Below are 15,719 nucleotides of genomic sequence, written 5' to 3' on the forward strand. Positions count from 1 at the left end.
GGGGGGAGCGGCGTTGCTGCCTTGCCTAGGGCAGCACAATAGTTAAATACACCGCTGATGGTACCTGACTATAGTTCAGGAATTGCATCATTGGTAATTAGCTGCTAGAGTTTGGGTCAAACTCTTGGTCGACCTGGATTCTACATTACATTTTGTAAATTGTTAAAACAAATCATTTCCTTTTCTAAATGTAAAAATGTCTTCCTTTTCCTACGGCACAGAGTACCGTCTACAGCAGATTTGCAGATGAGCTTACAGAATACAAAACAAAGAATGTACTGGCTACACCAATTATGAATGGCAAAGATGTTGTTGCTGTTATTATGGCAGTCAACAAGACCGATGGATCTTTCTTTACAAAATATGATGAAGATGTAAGTATTAAAATTTATACTGAAAATTGTTACACCTTAAATAAATAATTTGTTTTTCCACAACCTGCTGAGTTGTAAATGTCTAAAATAATGCCTTAAGTGTATTTCCCCATACTTCTCTTAAGGGTCACGGGAGGGCATATACTAGCGTCCTCCCGTGACCCAAAGCTCAGTATATCGCGAGATATCGTGAGCGACAGCTGGCTCTGCCTATCTAGAGGCAGAGCCAGCTGTACGCACCCCCTCCCGTTCCTCCAGTCAGCGCTGGAGGATCGGAGAGGAAAGGGGGAATCCCTGCAGAGAGCCGTGACTGTCAGATCGAGAAGTGAGTGAGTGAGAAGTGTTCGCTCACTCCCCGATCTATTGAGCCTACGTGTGACAATTTCATTGTCACGCGTCGGCTCGAACTATGAGGATGAGTGATTTTCACTCACCTCATAGTTCTCCTTTAATCTAAAAAAATAGGTACATAGGAAATAGGATTGATCCTCTGTTTAGCTGATAAAAGTTCGGCCCAAGAAAAATTCTCCATACATTTTATCACATGTTCAGCAGCAGTGATGCCAAACCCTCTTGCTAGTTGACAATGAGTGAATCTGCCCAGGTTACCAAATCTTCCTCAAAGTTCGATTTTGAATCCTTTCTAGTGGATCACTCCCTCAGCTGACCTAGAACTCTCAACACATCCAGCGAAAAACAGCTGGCAACTCACCATAACATCAAATGCTTGAAAAAATGTGTTGCTCCAGAACAAAATTCAATAAGCCCCACCAGGGACCTCCTCCTTTAAAGCCTTTCACCCAACATTGGGTTTATTATAGGGATAATCTCTAGGATTAAGCCCAGTGGTGGGTGAAATGCATCAGAGGAGAAAGTGCTGAGGTAGGACTTCTTGAAATTTGTCCTGGAGTTATAAAGTTTTACAAGTGGTATATGTTATTTCTCTAAAAAGGCATTGGACGCACATCACTGCCATGGGGAACATGTAACAATGCCTAAATGAAAAGCACAATATAGCATAGTTTCTATCCCTATACAGATTTGTCAACCCTACCTAACACCAAAACATTATAACATGAGGTAGTTGGGTTATCCATTCCATCAGATTATTGGTTCTTGCTGATGAGGGGAATAGGCTATGCACAGCAATATGTTTTGATCCTTATTTCAGTGAACCTGCAGAGTTTTCAGCCAAATGTTTCTAATTTTCACACCCATCAAAACTCTGGAAATAGCCACTGCTGGTTTCACCACTGGGATACAGTATACGGAAAATCAGTCACGTAAGGTCTACCATGACACCCCCGGGATAGACAACAGGAATCTCCCAACACCAGACCCAAAAAAGTTTACAAGTTAGTAGATGTCTAGAGCTGTTCTTTAATATTCACACTTTCAGGTTGTATCGGGAAAACTATTGCAATTTCTTTTGCTACCTAAATACAGTGTTATTTTGAACAGTTTTTGGAAGTGGAATATTAACATGACACTAACACTACATAATGAAAGTAAAGCAGTAAATGAGAGGCCACAATAAAGTTAGTCAGAGAAGTGTCATGCAAAAGCAGTGTGTATTATCAAGGGAGGATATGATAGCACATAGAAAGGATATGTAGAGCAGGTGGTGGCTCCACATTTTTAGTAAAGCAGTTGACTTAAAGTGGATAAGGTTCAATCACTGCTCTTTTTTCCCTCCATTTGACATTTTCTAAAATATTAATGGAATGAAGAAGCAGTCCACAGAACTATGTGGCCATGCTCAGAGGTTTTATATAGGTCACAGTTGCCATTGTTAGTTTTGTATTTGTGCTTTTGTGTTCAAATCTAGAAACTCAGATTGTTGCCGTGCACATCAAACAGCAAATGAACAGGGATCACCAGCACTCAGTGGAAAATATTCAAACGATAAAGTCCATTTAATCGGATAAATCATCATACATGTTGCAATAATTATAACATTTCGGGGCCACACAGGGACCCTTCATCAGGGCAACAATTTTTCTTTTCTTTTTACAAGTATTAATGGAATAAAACACATATAATTAAAGTTGCATGCTTCGTGTAATGTACATTTGTTAGTAATTGTAATTCCTTTTTACTTACAGGTATTTTTAAAGTATTTAAATTTTGCCTCCTTAAACCTGAAAATCTATCACCTAAGCTATCTCCATAACTGCGAGACACGTCGAGGTCAGGTAATGTAGCTGAAAATTATGTTTCCTATCTCATAAATGATATTGGCATTGGTAGTAAAGTGGCACACCATGTGCCCCGCAATTAAACCCTTGAGCTGTATCCCTATTTTTTGCTGCAATGCATTTCATCATTAAACCTTTTATTTTGTTTTATTTTTATGACTGGTATGATCATAAATACAAGAAAATCTTCATTTACTCTGTTTTTAGTATTCATTTAATTTCATGATCATCGTTTAAAAAAAATAAAAATTACAGAGAGGAGCATGGTGGCAGGGCTGTTAAAAAAATAATCAGACCTCTTCTCCCTCAAAACATCTATTTGCTCTAGAGTGTTAGAGCTTAGTTATAATGTTCTCACCTGTTGGTACTTGACCCCAGTGAAGGCCCACCATATCGAGCTGTCAATTTCAGACCAGTGCTGGTGATGTAGTGATGCAGATGAGACAGATGTACTCTACTTCTTAACTTTTGGTGCTGCCCCAAACTGAGAGTCTTTTAGGATAAGGACTAGGAGATCTCTCAGCAGATTACTGAATTTCATCTTCCTCGAGACCCAACCTTTTACTTATTGCATCATAATTCTATCCCCACAAAAAACAATTTTGCGACACCTCATAAACGCTGCAAAGGCATTGTCAGGGATCTGAACACCTCCAGGTGGCGCTGGACCAGATCCAGCAGTTCCAGTGCTCCCCTGCAGGTGTCTCCAGGCAGCCAGTGGCTGTCTGGAGCAGCCAGTGGAGCGCCTCCAGGTGCCACTGGGACTCTGGAACCAAGTCCTGCATTTCCAGGGCTCATCTGCAGGTGTCAGCAATTGGGCACCACCTGATGCTGATCTGGGAGGGTATTTAATCCCTACCTGCAGTGAGCCTGGTGCCACAGTATTGTCGCCATTTCATGTATCCTGTTTCATATGACCTGTATCCTGATTCTTGTTACCTGATTCTTGTGACCTGATTTGTGTGACCTGATTCCAGTATCCTATTTCCTGTGACCTGTTTCCTGCATCCTGGTGCCCCCTTGTACCCTAACCATTGCTCCGTGGCTCCCCTTGTGTTGCCTTACTCCCCAGGTTTCACTTGCCCTGTTGTCTGTGTTTGCATTTGCATTTAGTTAGTTGTTATTACTTGTGGGTGTTGGTGGGGTGTTTGTGTTTATATGATTTCGGTGTGTCTAATACGTTCACAAGCTCATAGGCATTGTCTGGTGTGGCCAAGCATTTGGTTCTCCCGTGTGGGTACCTGCATGTGGGGACACCCGCGCACGGTATCCTGACAGGCATGTAGCCCAGCCTGTTGGAGACAGGAATCCCCACCTTCTATCACCATGTGATCATGCAAAGTAAAAGATATCAGTCGAATGCAAAGTATGATTTACTCCCAACAGGATAGAATGGAAGCCTACAATAAATATTGTTTTTATTGGCATTCTTTCCTCTTTTTGGACGAGGGCAGAAGTTTTCTGGGGAGAACCTGATTTTTACCTTCCCTCGTTTCTTTCTGTATCTCCTTCCTTCCCTGTTTTTTCTATTTGTTGGTTATATAGATTTTAAAAAGTCCCTTGTAGTGGATATCCCTATCAACATACACAGTCACGATTTCAAGACAATAGTTATATAATAGTTAGACAATAGTTAATGTTTTGTGCATTTGCCATTTCCTTATTGAAGATACCATTTCCCTTGGTCTGGCTTGTAATTTTGTATATGTGCTCAACCTTTCTTGTTAGCAAACGGTTTATTATTGCTTGCTACCTTTGTTCTCTTCTGCATGTGGATATAAATAAACAAAGAATTTGCAAAAAAAGTAATCAGCCCTTGTTTCTAAATATGCTAAGAATGCCACTGGCTGCAAATCCCTAAACATTTTTCCTCAAGCTCTGTGTAAACATCTGGGAAAAGCAGTGATCTAACTACACAAGCAAAGAATAAGAATCGTGGGTGTTCATTAACAGTATAAAGATCATTCCCATACTTCCATAGCTGTGAAACGGCATTTTAATTTTCTGTCAATTTGAAGCTGAACTCTGGATAATGAAAAAAGTGATGCTGATCCCCCTACAGTTATGCACAGTTGAGGAATGTTGGGGTATATATAAATATATATATATATACTGTATATATTTATACCCTGACAATCTCTTTTCATTCACTTAGTCTTTGGGGTATTTGGGTAGATGCCATATTTGGGTAGATGCCAGCAAATCAGCAAGGTAGGTGAAGGCCAGCTGGGTCATGCTGCTTAAACGCCAATACAAGGCAGCACTGATGCTGCTCCTTCATTGTCCAATCACAGGGTAGGGAAAGACAGGTGATCAGCTACTTGGCTGTACAGTCTGGCAATGCTGTTTAAATCTCAGGATTAGATTGATGGAAATACATTTCCTTTGGTCGGTAAAACAGCTAAACTAATAACCCAAAGTTCAGGTTTAAAATAAAAATTGGCTGGTGCAGCAATCATACATATTATATAATTTTATTTTGACTGAAAATGTCGATAATGTGCTATGCTTTTTGCTGGTGATTCTGTATAACAGAACAAAGTTTTTTTTATGTATCCCTAGGTGTTATTATGGTCAGCAAACAAAGTGTTTGAAGAACTGACAGACATTGAAAGACAATTCCACAAGGCCCTTTACACAGTGAGAGGGTACTTAAACTGTGACAGATACTCTGTTGGTCTTCTAGACATGACAAAAGAAAAGGTATTGTACAATACACAGATACAACCCTATATATAGAGCTATCAGAAATGGCATGTACAGGCTACAGCTATAACATATATTTCATTTTTTAAGATCTTTATAACATTCAGAATCTGTAACACTCAGAGAAAAAAATTACCAATAGTATACATTTCTTCTTAACCAATACAGTGTTAAAATACTGCAACATTATATTAAGGTAACAGTTATAAGCTTGTCTTTTTGCTTTCTTTTCTTATTTATAAGTTATTGAGAATTATTATATAGAATGGAGAAGGATTAGACACTTTGTGAAGTTTGTATTGCTGCTTGTGTCCTCGATGGGAAAAGTCACACTCGCTGTTTGTCCTGCTTGACGATTGTCAGCAAGACTGAAAGTGAGGGAGAATCTAGATTTTGAGTTGTCACCAGAACAAGAATAGAGGGGAAATGTTCCCGTGAGCACACTTGTTCCTGTAATAACTAAAAGAGCATTCACTTATTTTGGGAAGATTTCCTTTTACTTCCTAATATGGTTTCTTGGTTCACAAAGTGAAGGAAAATCTCCCAATGGAAGACAGACAGTGAAAAAAAATTGTTTGGGCTTGAGGTGTACGTTAATGCTGTAATATTGGGAAGACTGCGCTAGGGCTTGTAAGACCTCAAAATTATATGTTATGGTATATGTGTGCCTGTCTTGTTTACCTGTTAATTGATTCTTTAGGAATTCTTTGATTTGTGGCCAGTCTTGATGGGAGAGGTTCCTCCATACACTGGACCTCGTACTCCAGATGGGAGGGTAAGCTAAAATCCATCTGTTATATCAAACAGATCTATCTCTCTATCTATCTATCTATCTATCTATCTATCTATCTATCTATCTATCTATCTATCTATCTATAGCACCCATACACCCATTTATAACATTCATGACTGTGTTTTATTCTTAGGAAATCGTATTTTATAAGGTTATTGACTATACTTTGCATGGAAAAGAAGACATTAAAGTCATACCGTAAGTGTATTTACAAAATGAAATGCATTAATATGAAGTTTGAAACACATTAATAAGAAGTACAGTGCAGTGGGACTCGTTTCTAATTAATTAAAATGAAATTTGACTAGCCAATACAGTTCTTCTCATCATTTTTAAAATTAGCCTTGAGTAGTGACAGATGAAAAACCAGTAAGTTGCTAATGTTCGCAGTTGGGTATCTATAAAAGTAACAAGCTGCCATGGGACTAACTAATTTCTAAATAATTAGAATAAAACTGGATGAACCAATCACAATATTACCATAATTTTCTAAACTGGAACATGCCTACTTTTTTTTTTTTAATGAAAGTAAAAATTTGAAAGAATAGCTTTGCTTCAGATTTTTTCCCTTTAATAATAAGAATAGAATAATAAAAAAAGAAAGGCATAACAAGTCAGGTCCAAGGTGATCCTAGTTGGTTAGTTAGTCAGGAGTTCAAGTACCTTAACTATTAAAGGAGAACTATGAGGTGAGTGCTTTTCTCTCGTCCTCATAGTTCTAGCCGACCTGTGACACTGAAACTGTCACAGGTCGGCTCAGTAGATCGGGAAGTGAGCGTCTGCCATGACAGGGGAGGGACTGGATTCCCCCCTCCCTGCTCCGATCCTCCAGCGCTGAGTGAACGGGGGAGGGGGCGGGTACAGCTGGCTCTGCCTCTAGATAGGCAGAGCCAGCTGTCACTCACGCAGCAGTGCGGATTCAGTCATAATTGCTGTAGCTCGCAGTATACTGAGCTTAGTGTGACGGGAGGACGCCAGTTTGTGTCCTCACGTTACCCTAAGGAGAACTATGGGGAAAAGCCCTAACCCCATAGTTCTCCTTTAACAATACTGTAACCTTTTTGTGTATCACTCAGCTGTAGATTCTCATATCATCTCTGAATACATACTAACACTGTCTTTCCTTCTGGAGGGTGGCTATTTTTGTTCCCCATGGTCTGTGTGAGTGTTGCAAAGTAGCCACCGCCCCAAGCTCTCTCCTGTGATGGATTACAATCTCAATACAAATGAGTAAACTAAATGCGAGATTGTAGTCCATCACAGGAGTGAGCTTGGAGTGGTGACTATTTTACAACACACACAGGGACCATGAGGAACAAAAATAGCCCCCCTCCAGAAGGAAGGACAGTGTCATCACCAATTCAGAGCTGATTTGAGGATCTACAGCTGATACACAAATAAGATACATTATTGTTAAAAGTTAGGGTACTTGAATGCATTTTTAAGATTTAACTCCTGAGTTTAGTGTCACTTTAAGCTTAACTGCCAATAGAAATCTCAAACCATCCCAAAAAAACAACTATCCAAGATTAAAGGACAGTTTTAAAGGACCATATCCTAAGCAAGTGATGGTGAACCTGGTGGCACGGGAGTGTTGAGTGTTCCCTGTGAGTGTCGTAAAGTAGCCACCGCTCCAAGCTCGCTCCTGTGATGGACTACAATCTCACGTTTAGTTTAGTTTACTAATTTGTACTGAGATCGTAGTCCATCATGGAAGCGAGCTGGGATAACTGATATGCGCATTTTTACTTTTTATAAAAGTGTACATATCAGTTACTGTGCTGTTTAGCCTGTTTATCATGCACATTTTGAGGAAAGGAGGCATGCATGTAAAAAAAGCTGATTCAATTTTTTTTTTAAAGGTACTGCTGTGTTTACATAGTTGAGAAACAAAATTGTTCACTTTAACCCCTTTAATAGTATTTAAAAATATTAAATATGTGCTGCATTACCTGCAACATTTTTCTTTATGTATTTCTATACCAGGAATCCTCCAGCGGATCACTGGGCTCTTACTAGTGGCCTTCCCACATACGTGGCAGAAAGTGGATTTGTAAGTTTACTTAATGCCAACTGAAGAGAATTTTACATTTGATTTTAAATATAAAACTAGTCATTTTAAAATAGTGTTAAATACTAATACTTTACAAAATTAATTATTAACACGTATCTGGTATTCTATTGAAAATGTATTTTATACTTATAACTTCAAATCATTATTTTTAGTCTTTGTAAAGTACCTATACAGTAAACCCTATGCCAGGGATAGGCAAACTCCAGCCCTCCAGCTGTGCTGCAACTACAAATCCCATGAGACATTGCAATAAGCTAAAGGCCGTGACACACTGCACGCGAAGCAGCACGGAGCGGTGGCGCGCTGCCTTTGCGAGCAGTGTGTCATGTCACTTTCTTCTCGGCACCTCAGCTTGCGAGAGCTCGCAGAGCTGAGCGTGCCGAGATGAACAATTTCAACCTCAGCCAATCGGCTCGCGCGTATAAACCGGCGCGACGGGATGCGACGTCTGCCCGGTTGTTACAGACGAGCCGATTGGCTGAAGGTGCAGTCAATCATCTGACTGCACTCAGCTCACACACTGCACGCAAAGCTCCGTGCCGGATAGCTTTGCTTCGCTCTGCACGGCTTCGCGTGCAGTGTGTCACGGCCTTGACAGCCACAAGCATGACTCCCAGAGGCAGATGCATGATGGAAGTTGTAGGCTCACCACAACTGGAGGGTTGGAGTTTGCCTACCCCTGCCCTACAGTGTACTCCCAACCTGGATCAACTGAAATATTTTAGAGTGCCTAAACAAGGCTCAGTTTTTACAGTCAGCGGCTGTGCAATGTTTCCAAGAATTGGCCATGTTGACCTTCTCTAGGCAACGATAACTGTATAAGTTCTGATAGGGAATGTAACCCTCACCTACAATATCTACAACTACAGAATGTTTTGACTATACACTTTAAAGTACACTGTAAACACAACTACATTTATTCTCAGATGGATATGTGGAAACCTCTACACACAAATTGGTACCCCCGTGTAGGAGTCCAGTGCAATTACATCTCAGTGTTTATATCCTGTCAAATATTGTTATTATTATTATTATTATACAGGATTTATATAGCGACAACAGTTTGTGCAGCGCTTTACAATATAAGGAAGACATTACAGTTACAATTCAAAACAAGATGGTTACGAGGGCTCACAATCTAAATAAATGTAGACCTTCAACTACAGATTAAACATCTGTTATGTAAAAAAGCTTAGGAAAATGATAGGACTTGTAGAGCTGGATGTGTATCAATTTACTATTTAAACTATATTGTTTTTGTCCCTTCAAGATTTGTAACATTATGAATGCAGCTGCAGATGAAATGTTCAAATTCCAGGTGAGAATTAAACATTTAAGTATATAACTTCCTAAATGTGTGTTTTGAAGCTGTTTAACAAAAAAGAAAGGCTGAATAACTGAAAACTATTAAGGGCTTTGTAGTATGGCTGGCTTCTAAAGACATGACAGAGTTAGATAATGGTTGTTGGCGTACAAACCTAAGTTGGATGGATTTATCAACTCCATTCACACACAAGGTAGCATAATTTAATGAATTTGAGAAAACTGGATTTTCCCAATATTGTATTAATATAATAATGTTTTGTCTATGCTTCTGAGCTCCATCTAGTGGCCATAATGCTGTATTGTTTGAGTATTACATTCAACCTGAAAAGAAACTATACTAAGAGAATTAATTTTTGCCTCCATTTGCACAGAACAAACAATCACAGAAATTCCCTGGGCAGATGGCTCTGCAAATTGTTTACAAATAGACCCTTTGACGTAGCAGCCAGATGTGCTTATTTATACATAGTTTAAGGTGCACTCTGCAATTATGTCTGGAAACACTGCCAGTTTTCAGACTGCTTTACTTTGCCTGTACAGTCAGGGTGCTTGAGAGATATTCAATAAGATATACACTGCCTGGCAAAAAAAAAATGGATTTAGCTAAGCAAATAGGTTAGAGCTACGGGTTTCTTCAGTTGGTCAGGTCTAGGTTCAGTAATGTTGTGTGACCAAGAAATTAAGTCAGCTGCCTACCTGAATATACCGTTTTGTTTCCATCAATGGATTTTTTTCTTCCCTGATGGCACATAGGCATATTCCAAGATGACAATGCCAGGATTCATCAGTCTCAAATTGTGAAAGAGTGGTTCAGGGAGCATGAGATGTCATTTTTACACATGAATTGGCCACCGCAGAGCCCAAACCTTAACCCCATGGAGAATCTTTGGGATGTGCTGGAGAAGACTTTACACAGTGTTCCGACTCTCCCGTCATCAATACAACACTTCACAACTACATAAGTTTATATACTGTTGCTCTGTTGCTGTCTATATGAGTCTTAACACCATTCATCTGTGTCTATTTTTTCTTTAGAGAGAACCACTGGATGAAAGTGGATGGGTTATCAAAAATGTCTTATCACTGCCTATTGTAAACAAAAAGGAAGAAATTGTGGGAGTCGCCACTTTTTACAACAGGAAGGATGGAAAACCTTTTGATGAGCAGGATGAAACACTAATGGAGGTACAGTACCTCTATGTATGCGTTTATATGCATGTTTGTAAGTATGCTTACAAACTTTGAAAATTTGAAACTACCACTGTAAAGTTTCAAGTACTTGTTTTAAATAAATAAGCATCCATTATTCTCTTATATTCACTTACATAATACATTGAGCATCAAGTTTCTAAATGACCACATGGGGATTATATAAAAAAAAAAACCTTTTCATAGATTCAAGCCTGAATTGTGAATGAGTAGGCATTTAGGCCTAGGAAAACATAGGCTTGGGGCATGTAAATATCGAAGTCACTGCATGTGAAAAAAAACTCTGAGGACATTCACAAGCTTTGTATTTAATGCAAGTAATGGACATAATACCCCCCACAGAATGAAGGTATTTGGCATTCTTTACTTTTTGGTATACAGTATATTCTGCATTTATGATGCAGTATTTTTCGCTTGGTTTACAGGTCATCTGTAGGCTAGAAAAATCTGAATTTGAAATGTATTCTGATTTGAAAAGTGGAGAGAAGTCAAACCATTTGCATAACTAAGATGTTTATCAAGGGAGGAATGATACCTCCTTCTGGAGACAATTTTATTTAATATGGAGAAATATGCAGGTAGTAAGTGGAACAATGCTTTTGGAACACAAAAACATACCACATGCAACATGTAACATTGTGGCCTACTTACTATAGCTCATCAGTTTAGCTAATTTCCCTATTGTTGATCTTTTACTTTTCATAGTTACATAGTTGTTAATAGGGATGCACCGATACCAAGTACCGTACTCGGTACAAGTACAGATACTTTTCCAGCTCCAAGACTAGACTAGAGAAAAATGCAAAAGTTAGGAGGCAGCTGTCATGTGTAAGGAGTGCACGGAGCTCCTGGGATTTGTACATCTCTGTTTTATTGTATGATTTTGTTTTTATAAATATAAATAAAGGGATGCACAGATACCAGTTTTGCGAGTACGAGTACTGATACTTGCCCAAGTACTTACAAGTACAAGTACTGATACATTTTTGTTTATTATCATGTGACAGTTTTTCTAAAACAATACAGACTAATGATTTCAGGACAGTGGTGGAGCGCCAGAGCCATGTCCCAGCTGCAACCGCTGCAACCCTGGTAGTTCTCGTGAAAATGCCAAGTATCGGCACTGGTATATGAAAAGTGCATCCCTAGCTGTTAAGATGGACACAGGTCCATCTAGTTTAATGTTTGTGTGTGTGAATATATGGGTTTCTAATAATTCCCATACCCCTGTATATTGTTTTCACCAAGGAAATCATCTAAACCTTTTTTGAGCGTATCTATACTCTCAGCTGACACCATTACCTGGTCTGCTCCATTATTGTACTGCTCTAACAGTAAAGAATCCTCTTTGCAGTTTGAGGACAAACAAGTCCTCTTGTCCTCTTTAGGAACCTTAGAGTGAACAGTTATTTACTGATTTTACCATCATCATTAAACAATTTGTACATTGTATAGTTAATATATGTTTTCAAGAATATAATAATCTCTGTGCAAGGAAATGTTCCCTTAGCTTAGTGAATGAGGTGAAAATTCACTTTGCAACAAATACCCAATCATGTGCAAGGAAACTAAAAAAAAAGAAAGTATATGTGCTTGCACATGATTGGATGAGGGAAGTCAGCAGAGATTCACCTTATTCACCAAGCTAAGAGAAAATTCCCTTGCAAACTGCAAATTCCCTTGCAAAGTTAACAGATTATTTACCTTTTGTAAATCAACCCTTGTGCAGCCTTATGTGCTTCAGGAGATTGCAGATTTACAAACAACCAAACAATAATTATTGTACTCTTTTCACAGTCCTTAACTCAGTTTCTGGGTTGGTCTGTCCTGAACACTGACACTTATGACAGGATGAACAAGCTGGAAAATCGCAAAGACATTGCCCAAGATATGGTGATGTACCATGTGAAGTGTAGTAAGGAAGAAATTCAAGACATCCTGGTAATTTATCTTGTGATGTACATTCTGTCATGTTCTTATGCTAATATATTTGTATTTTATGAGGTTTTAATTCATTGCTTTCTTTGGGGGTTATTCACAAAGCTGCCAAAGGCAGCCGAGCGAATAACCCAGCCGAAGTGAAGTGAGCCGAACGCTGTTCGGCTATGCACTGCTGGCTTGTATGGCCGATTTCAGCCGCACATCGGTTAAAATCAGCCGTACATTGACTGCCTTTCGTCAGCTGAACATGCTCTGCATGTTCAGCTGAGCCGAAGTGCAGAAGGAGTTTCGACTCAGCCGATCCAACATCTGGATCGGCTGAGCTGAAGCTCCGGCAGCGAACTCGCTGTCGTTTGCCTTTATTGTCATAGGGGCCGAACGGCAGTGAGTGAATAGCCGAATGCCACCAAGCGGCATTTGGCTTGGATTTTGGATAGAAAAGAAGTGAAAAGAATAACAAAAAAAGTTGAAAAATTATTTTAAGAATGATAAAAAATAGTAAAAAATAAAAATATTTTAAAGAAAAACAAAACAAAAACAGTTGGGTGGAGCTAGCGGTGACAGCTAACTCCGTCCAACTGTTTCCTATTAGCCGGCACCTGCCAGTGTCCTCTAGCAGGTCCCGGCCTATGACTAACAACTGGGTGGAGCCGGCCGTGTTGTTACGGCTGGCGCCGCCCAGTTGTTATTGTTTAATGACAGATCAGCATCCCCCGGTCATTTAGGGACGCTAATCTGTCATTACAACTGGTAAGCTGTCATTTGTGTGGAGATCGGTCGGCTTTGGCTGAACCAAAGGGCAGAGGCGGCCGAAGAGAGCTACGGCTGGATCCTTTGGCTCCTTAGTGAATAACCCCCTAAGTCTCAGTAGGTGGCTTTGTTGATAAACACCTGTGTACTGTAAGAGAAATAAGGAGCCTGTCGACATTACATGATCAGTGCTGATTCTACCAGTGTTAGCAGGACTGAGCAATGATCTCCTTGGCTACTGCATAGCAAATTGATCCTAAAGAGAAGAGGCTTTTGGTAGGATTTAGCTCCTGTACACCCATAGGATGACCTTTTGGGTTTCCAAAATAAGTTATTAGCACAAAGTCCACATACAGGGAAACAAGCCCCACTTCCTGTGCATGTGATAGATCAGGGGTATTTGATGTGTACTTTATGTGCTGAATGAGTGAATCTGCCCGGGTTCAGTTCAAAACAGTTTTGCTTCAAGTTTGAAGTTTGCAAACTTTTCAGCAAACTACTTTGAAGTTGGGGGTTGGTGGTGGGGGTTATCTTGTTATTCAATTCTGGCCATTTGGGATGGGAAGGCAGGCACTGTCATGGAGGACATGAACTTATGTCAAAATAATGGAAAAAATATAAATAAATAAAAAAGTATTTCCCTACACAGAACTGCATCCCTCTAAGAGCTCCAACACACACTGACGATATGGCTGCCCTAAGCCTGTCATTTTATAAAAAGTGGGCTGGGTAATTTATTCCTTCAGATTATTGGCTTCTGACAAATCTGACCAGGGCTTTGCAGTGCATTATATGTTGCTCCATATTTCTGTAGTGATCCTGGAAATTGTTTGACCTAAAGTTTGTGATTCTTGAGGAGTCACCATGATGGCACCAGTGAACCCAAAACTCCTGCCTAGCAGAGAACACTTTTGTTGTCAAAAAGCAGGCTTAGACACAATAAGCAAAATTGCTTAAAGGAAAACTATGAGGCGAGTGATTTCCACTCATCCTCATAGTTTGAGCCAACATGTGACAAAGAAGCTGTCACAGGTCGGCTCTATTGATCGGGAAGTGAGCAGTTACATGCAGCTGATCTGCTCACTTCCCGATCGTCTCCCTGCAGTGAGCAGTGACTGTCAGTCACCGCTCCCAGCAGGCATTCCCCCTTTCCCCTCTCCGATCCTCCAGCTCTGACTGGAGTAAAATATGGGGGAGGGGTGGCACAGCTGGCTCTGCCTCTAGATAGGCAGAGCCAGCTGTCACTCACGCAGCTGGGTGGATCACGACAGTATTGCCAGGATCCATCCCAGCTGCGGCGATCTCAGTATATTGCGAGCAATAGTCTGCGATATACTGAGCTTTGTGTCACTGGAGGAGGTTGCTATATGTCCTCCCGTGACCCTAAAGAGAACTATGGGGAAAAACACTTACCCCATAGTTATCTTTTATATCAAATGTAACCTCTGATTTAGCAAGTCTGAATGGATGGGGGAAAATGTTAGACAAATGAATACAAATGTTGCATTAAGTCTGTATGGAACATAGCAATTTTATCCTAAGTAAACATTTTTTTTTAGCCTTTTCTTACCTCATGTGCATTATTGTAATATTACTCAAAGTCATCCTACCTTATGAATGCTCTGTACTATCTTGTCTTTTCTAGCCATCTCGTACAAAGCTTGGAAAGGAGCTTGAACAGTGTGAGGAGGATGAAATTGCACAACTAATTGTACGTAGAAAATAAATGGTAGGAACTTGTAGCTGCATTTCTTTAGGAAATGTGAATAATACTGTTAATAATACTAATAACAGCATTTGAAGAAAACCTCCAGGCAGAATAAAACCTAACCCTTGCAGTGGGGCTACCCCCGCAATGCAGGGGTTAAGTGCTCATTTTGGTCTAGGGTCTAAAATAACAAAGATATACTCACCCGAACCTTGGTCCCGCCTGCCTGATAGACCGGTCCTTGCAGCCCCTCTCCCCTTCCGATCCGGTGGTCTAAGGACCAGTGAGGGTGCCAAGGGACACTGCAATGGAATGTCCCACTCAGCCTCACGGGTCCTTGGAACGCCAGAGCGGTGGGAGAGAAAAGGCTGTAGGGACCAGTCCAGCAGCCAGGCTGGATCAATGTTCGGGTGAGTATATATTTGTTATTTTACATCCTAAACCAAAATGAGCACTTAACCCTTGCAATGCAGGAGTTGCCCCACTGCAAGGGTTAAGTTCTATTCTGCCCGGAGTTCTTCTTTAAATATATATATATCCACTATGTGTGTGTGTGTATATATATATATACATATACATATATATACACACACACACACACACACACACACACACACACACACATATATATATATATACA

The 15,719-nt window shown here is 40.0% G+C and overlaps 1 protein-coding gene across 1 annotated transcript in view; it reads left to right on the forward strand.

The window, feature by feature from the left end:
* LOC108788172 (rod cGMP-specific 3',5'-cyclic phosphodiesterase subunit beta-like) overlaps positions 1-15,719 on the forward strand; it is a gene marked incomplete at its 5' end in the record, with an annotated part of 59,535 nt that overhangs the window by 6,272 nt on the left and 37,544 nt on the right. The window contains 10 exons of the mRNA XM_018557897.1: positions 222-374; positions 2,480-2,569; positions 5,135-5,275; positions 5,979-6,053; positions 6,205-6,269; positions 8,058-8,124; positions 9,416-9,463; positions 10,507-10,656; positions 12,478-12,621; positions 15,017-15,082. Of these exons, the coding sequence (XP_018413399.1) occupies positions 222-374; positions 2,480-2,569; positions 5,135-5,275; positions 5,979-6,053; positions 6,205-6,269; positions 8,058-8,124; positions 9,416-9,463; positions 10,507-10,656; positions 12,478-12,621; positions 15,017-15,082 (999 nt within the window). The remainder of the gene's footprint in view (positions 1-221; positions 375-2,479; positions 2,570-5,134; positions 5,276-5,978; positions 6,054-6,204; positions 6,270-8,057; positions 8,125-9,415; positions 9,464-10,506; positions 10,657-12,477; positions 12,622-15,016; positions 15,083-15,719) is intronic.

Source organism: Nanorana parkeri, unplaced genomic scaffold, assembly GCF_000935625.1.
Source record: "Nanorana parkeri isolate BGI_ZX_2015 unplaced genomic scaffold, ASM93562v1 scaffold310, whole genome shotgun sequence".
In the NCBI taxonomy this organism is placed as follows: domain Eukaryota; kingdom Metazoa; phylum Chordata; class Amphibia; order Anura; family Dicroglossidae; genus Nanorana; species Nanorana parkeri.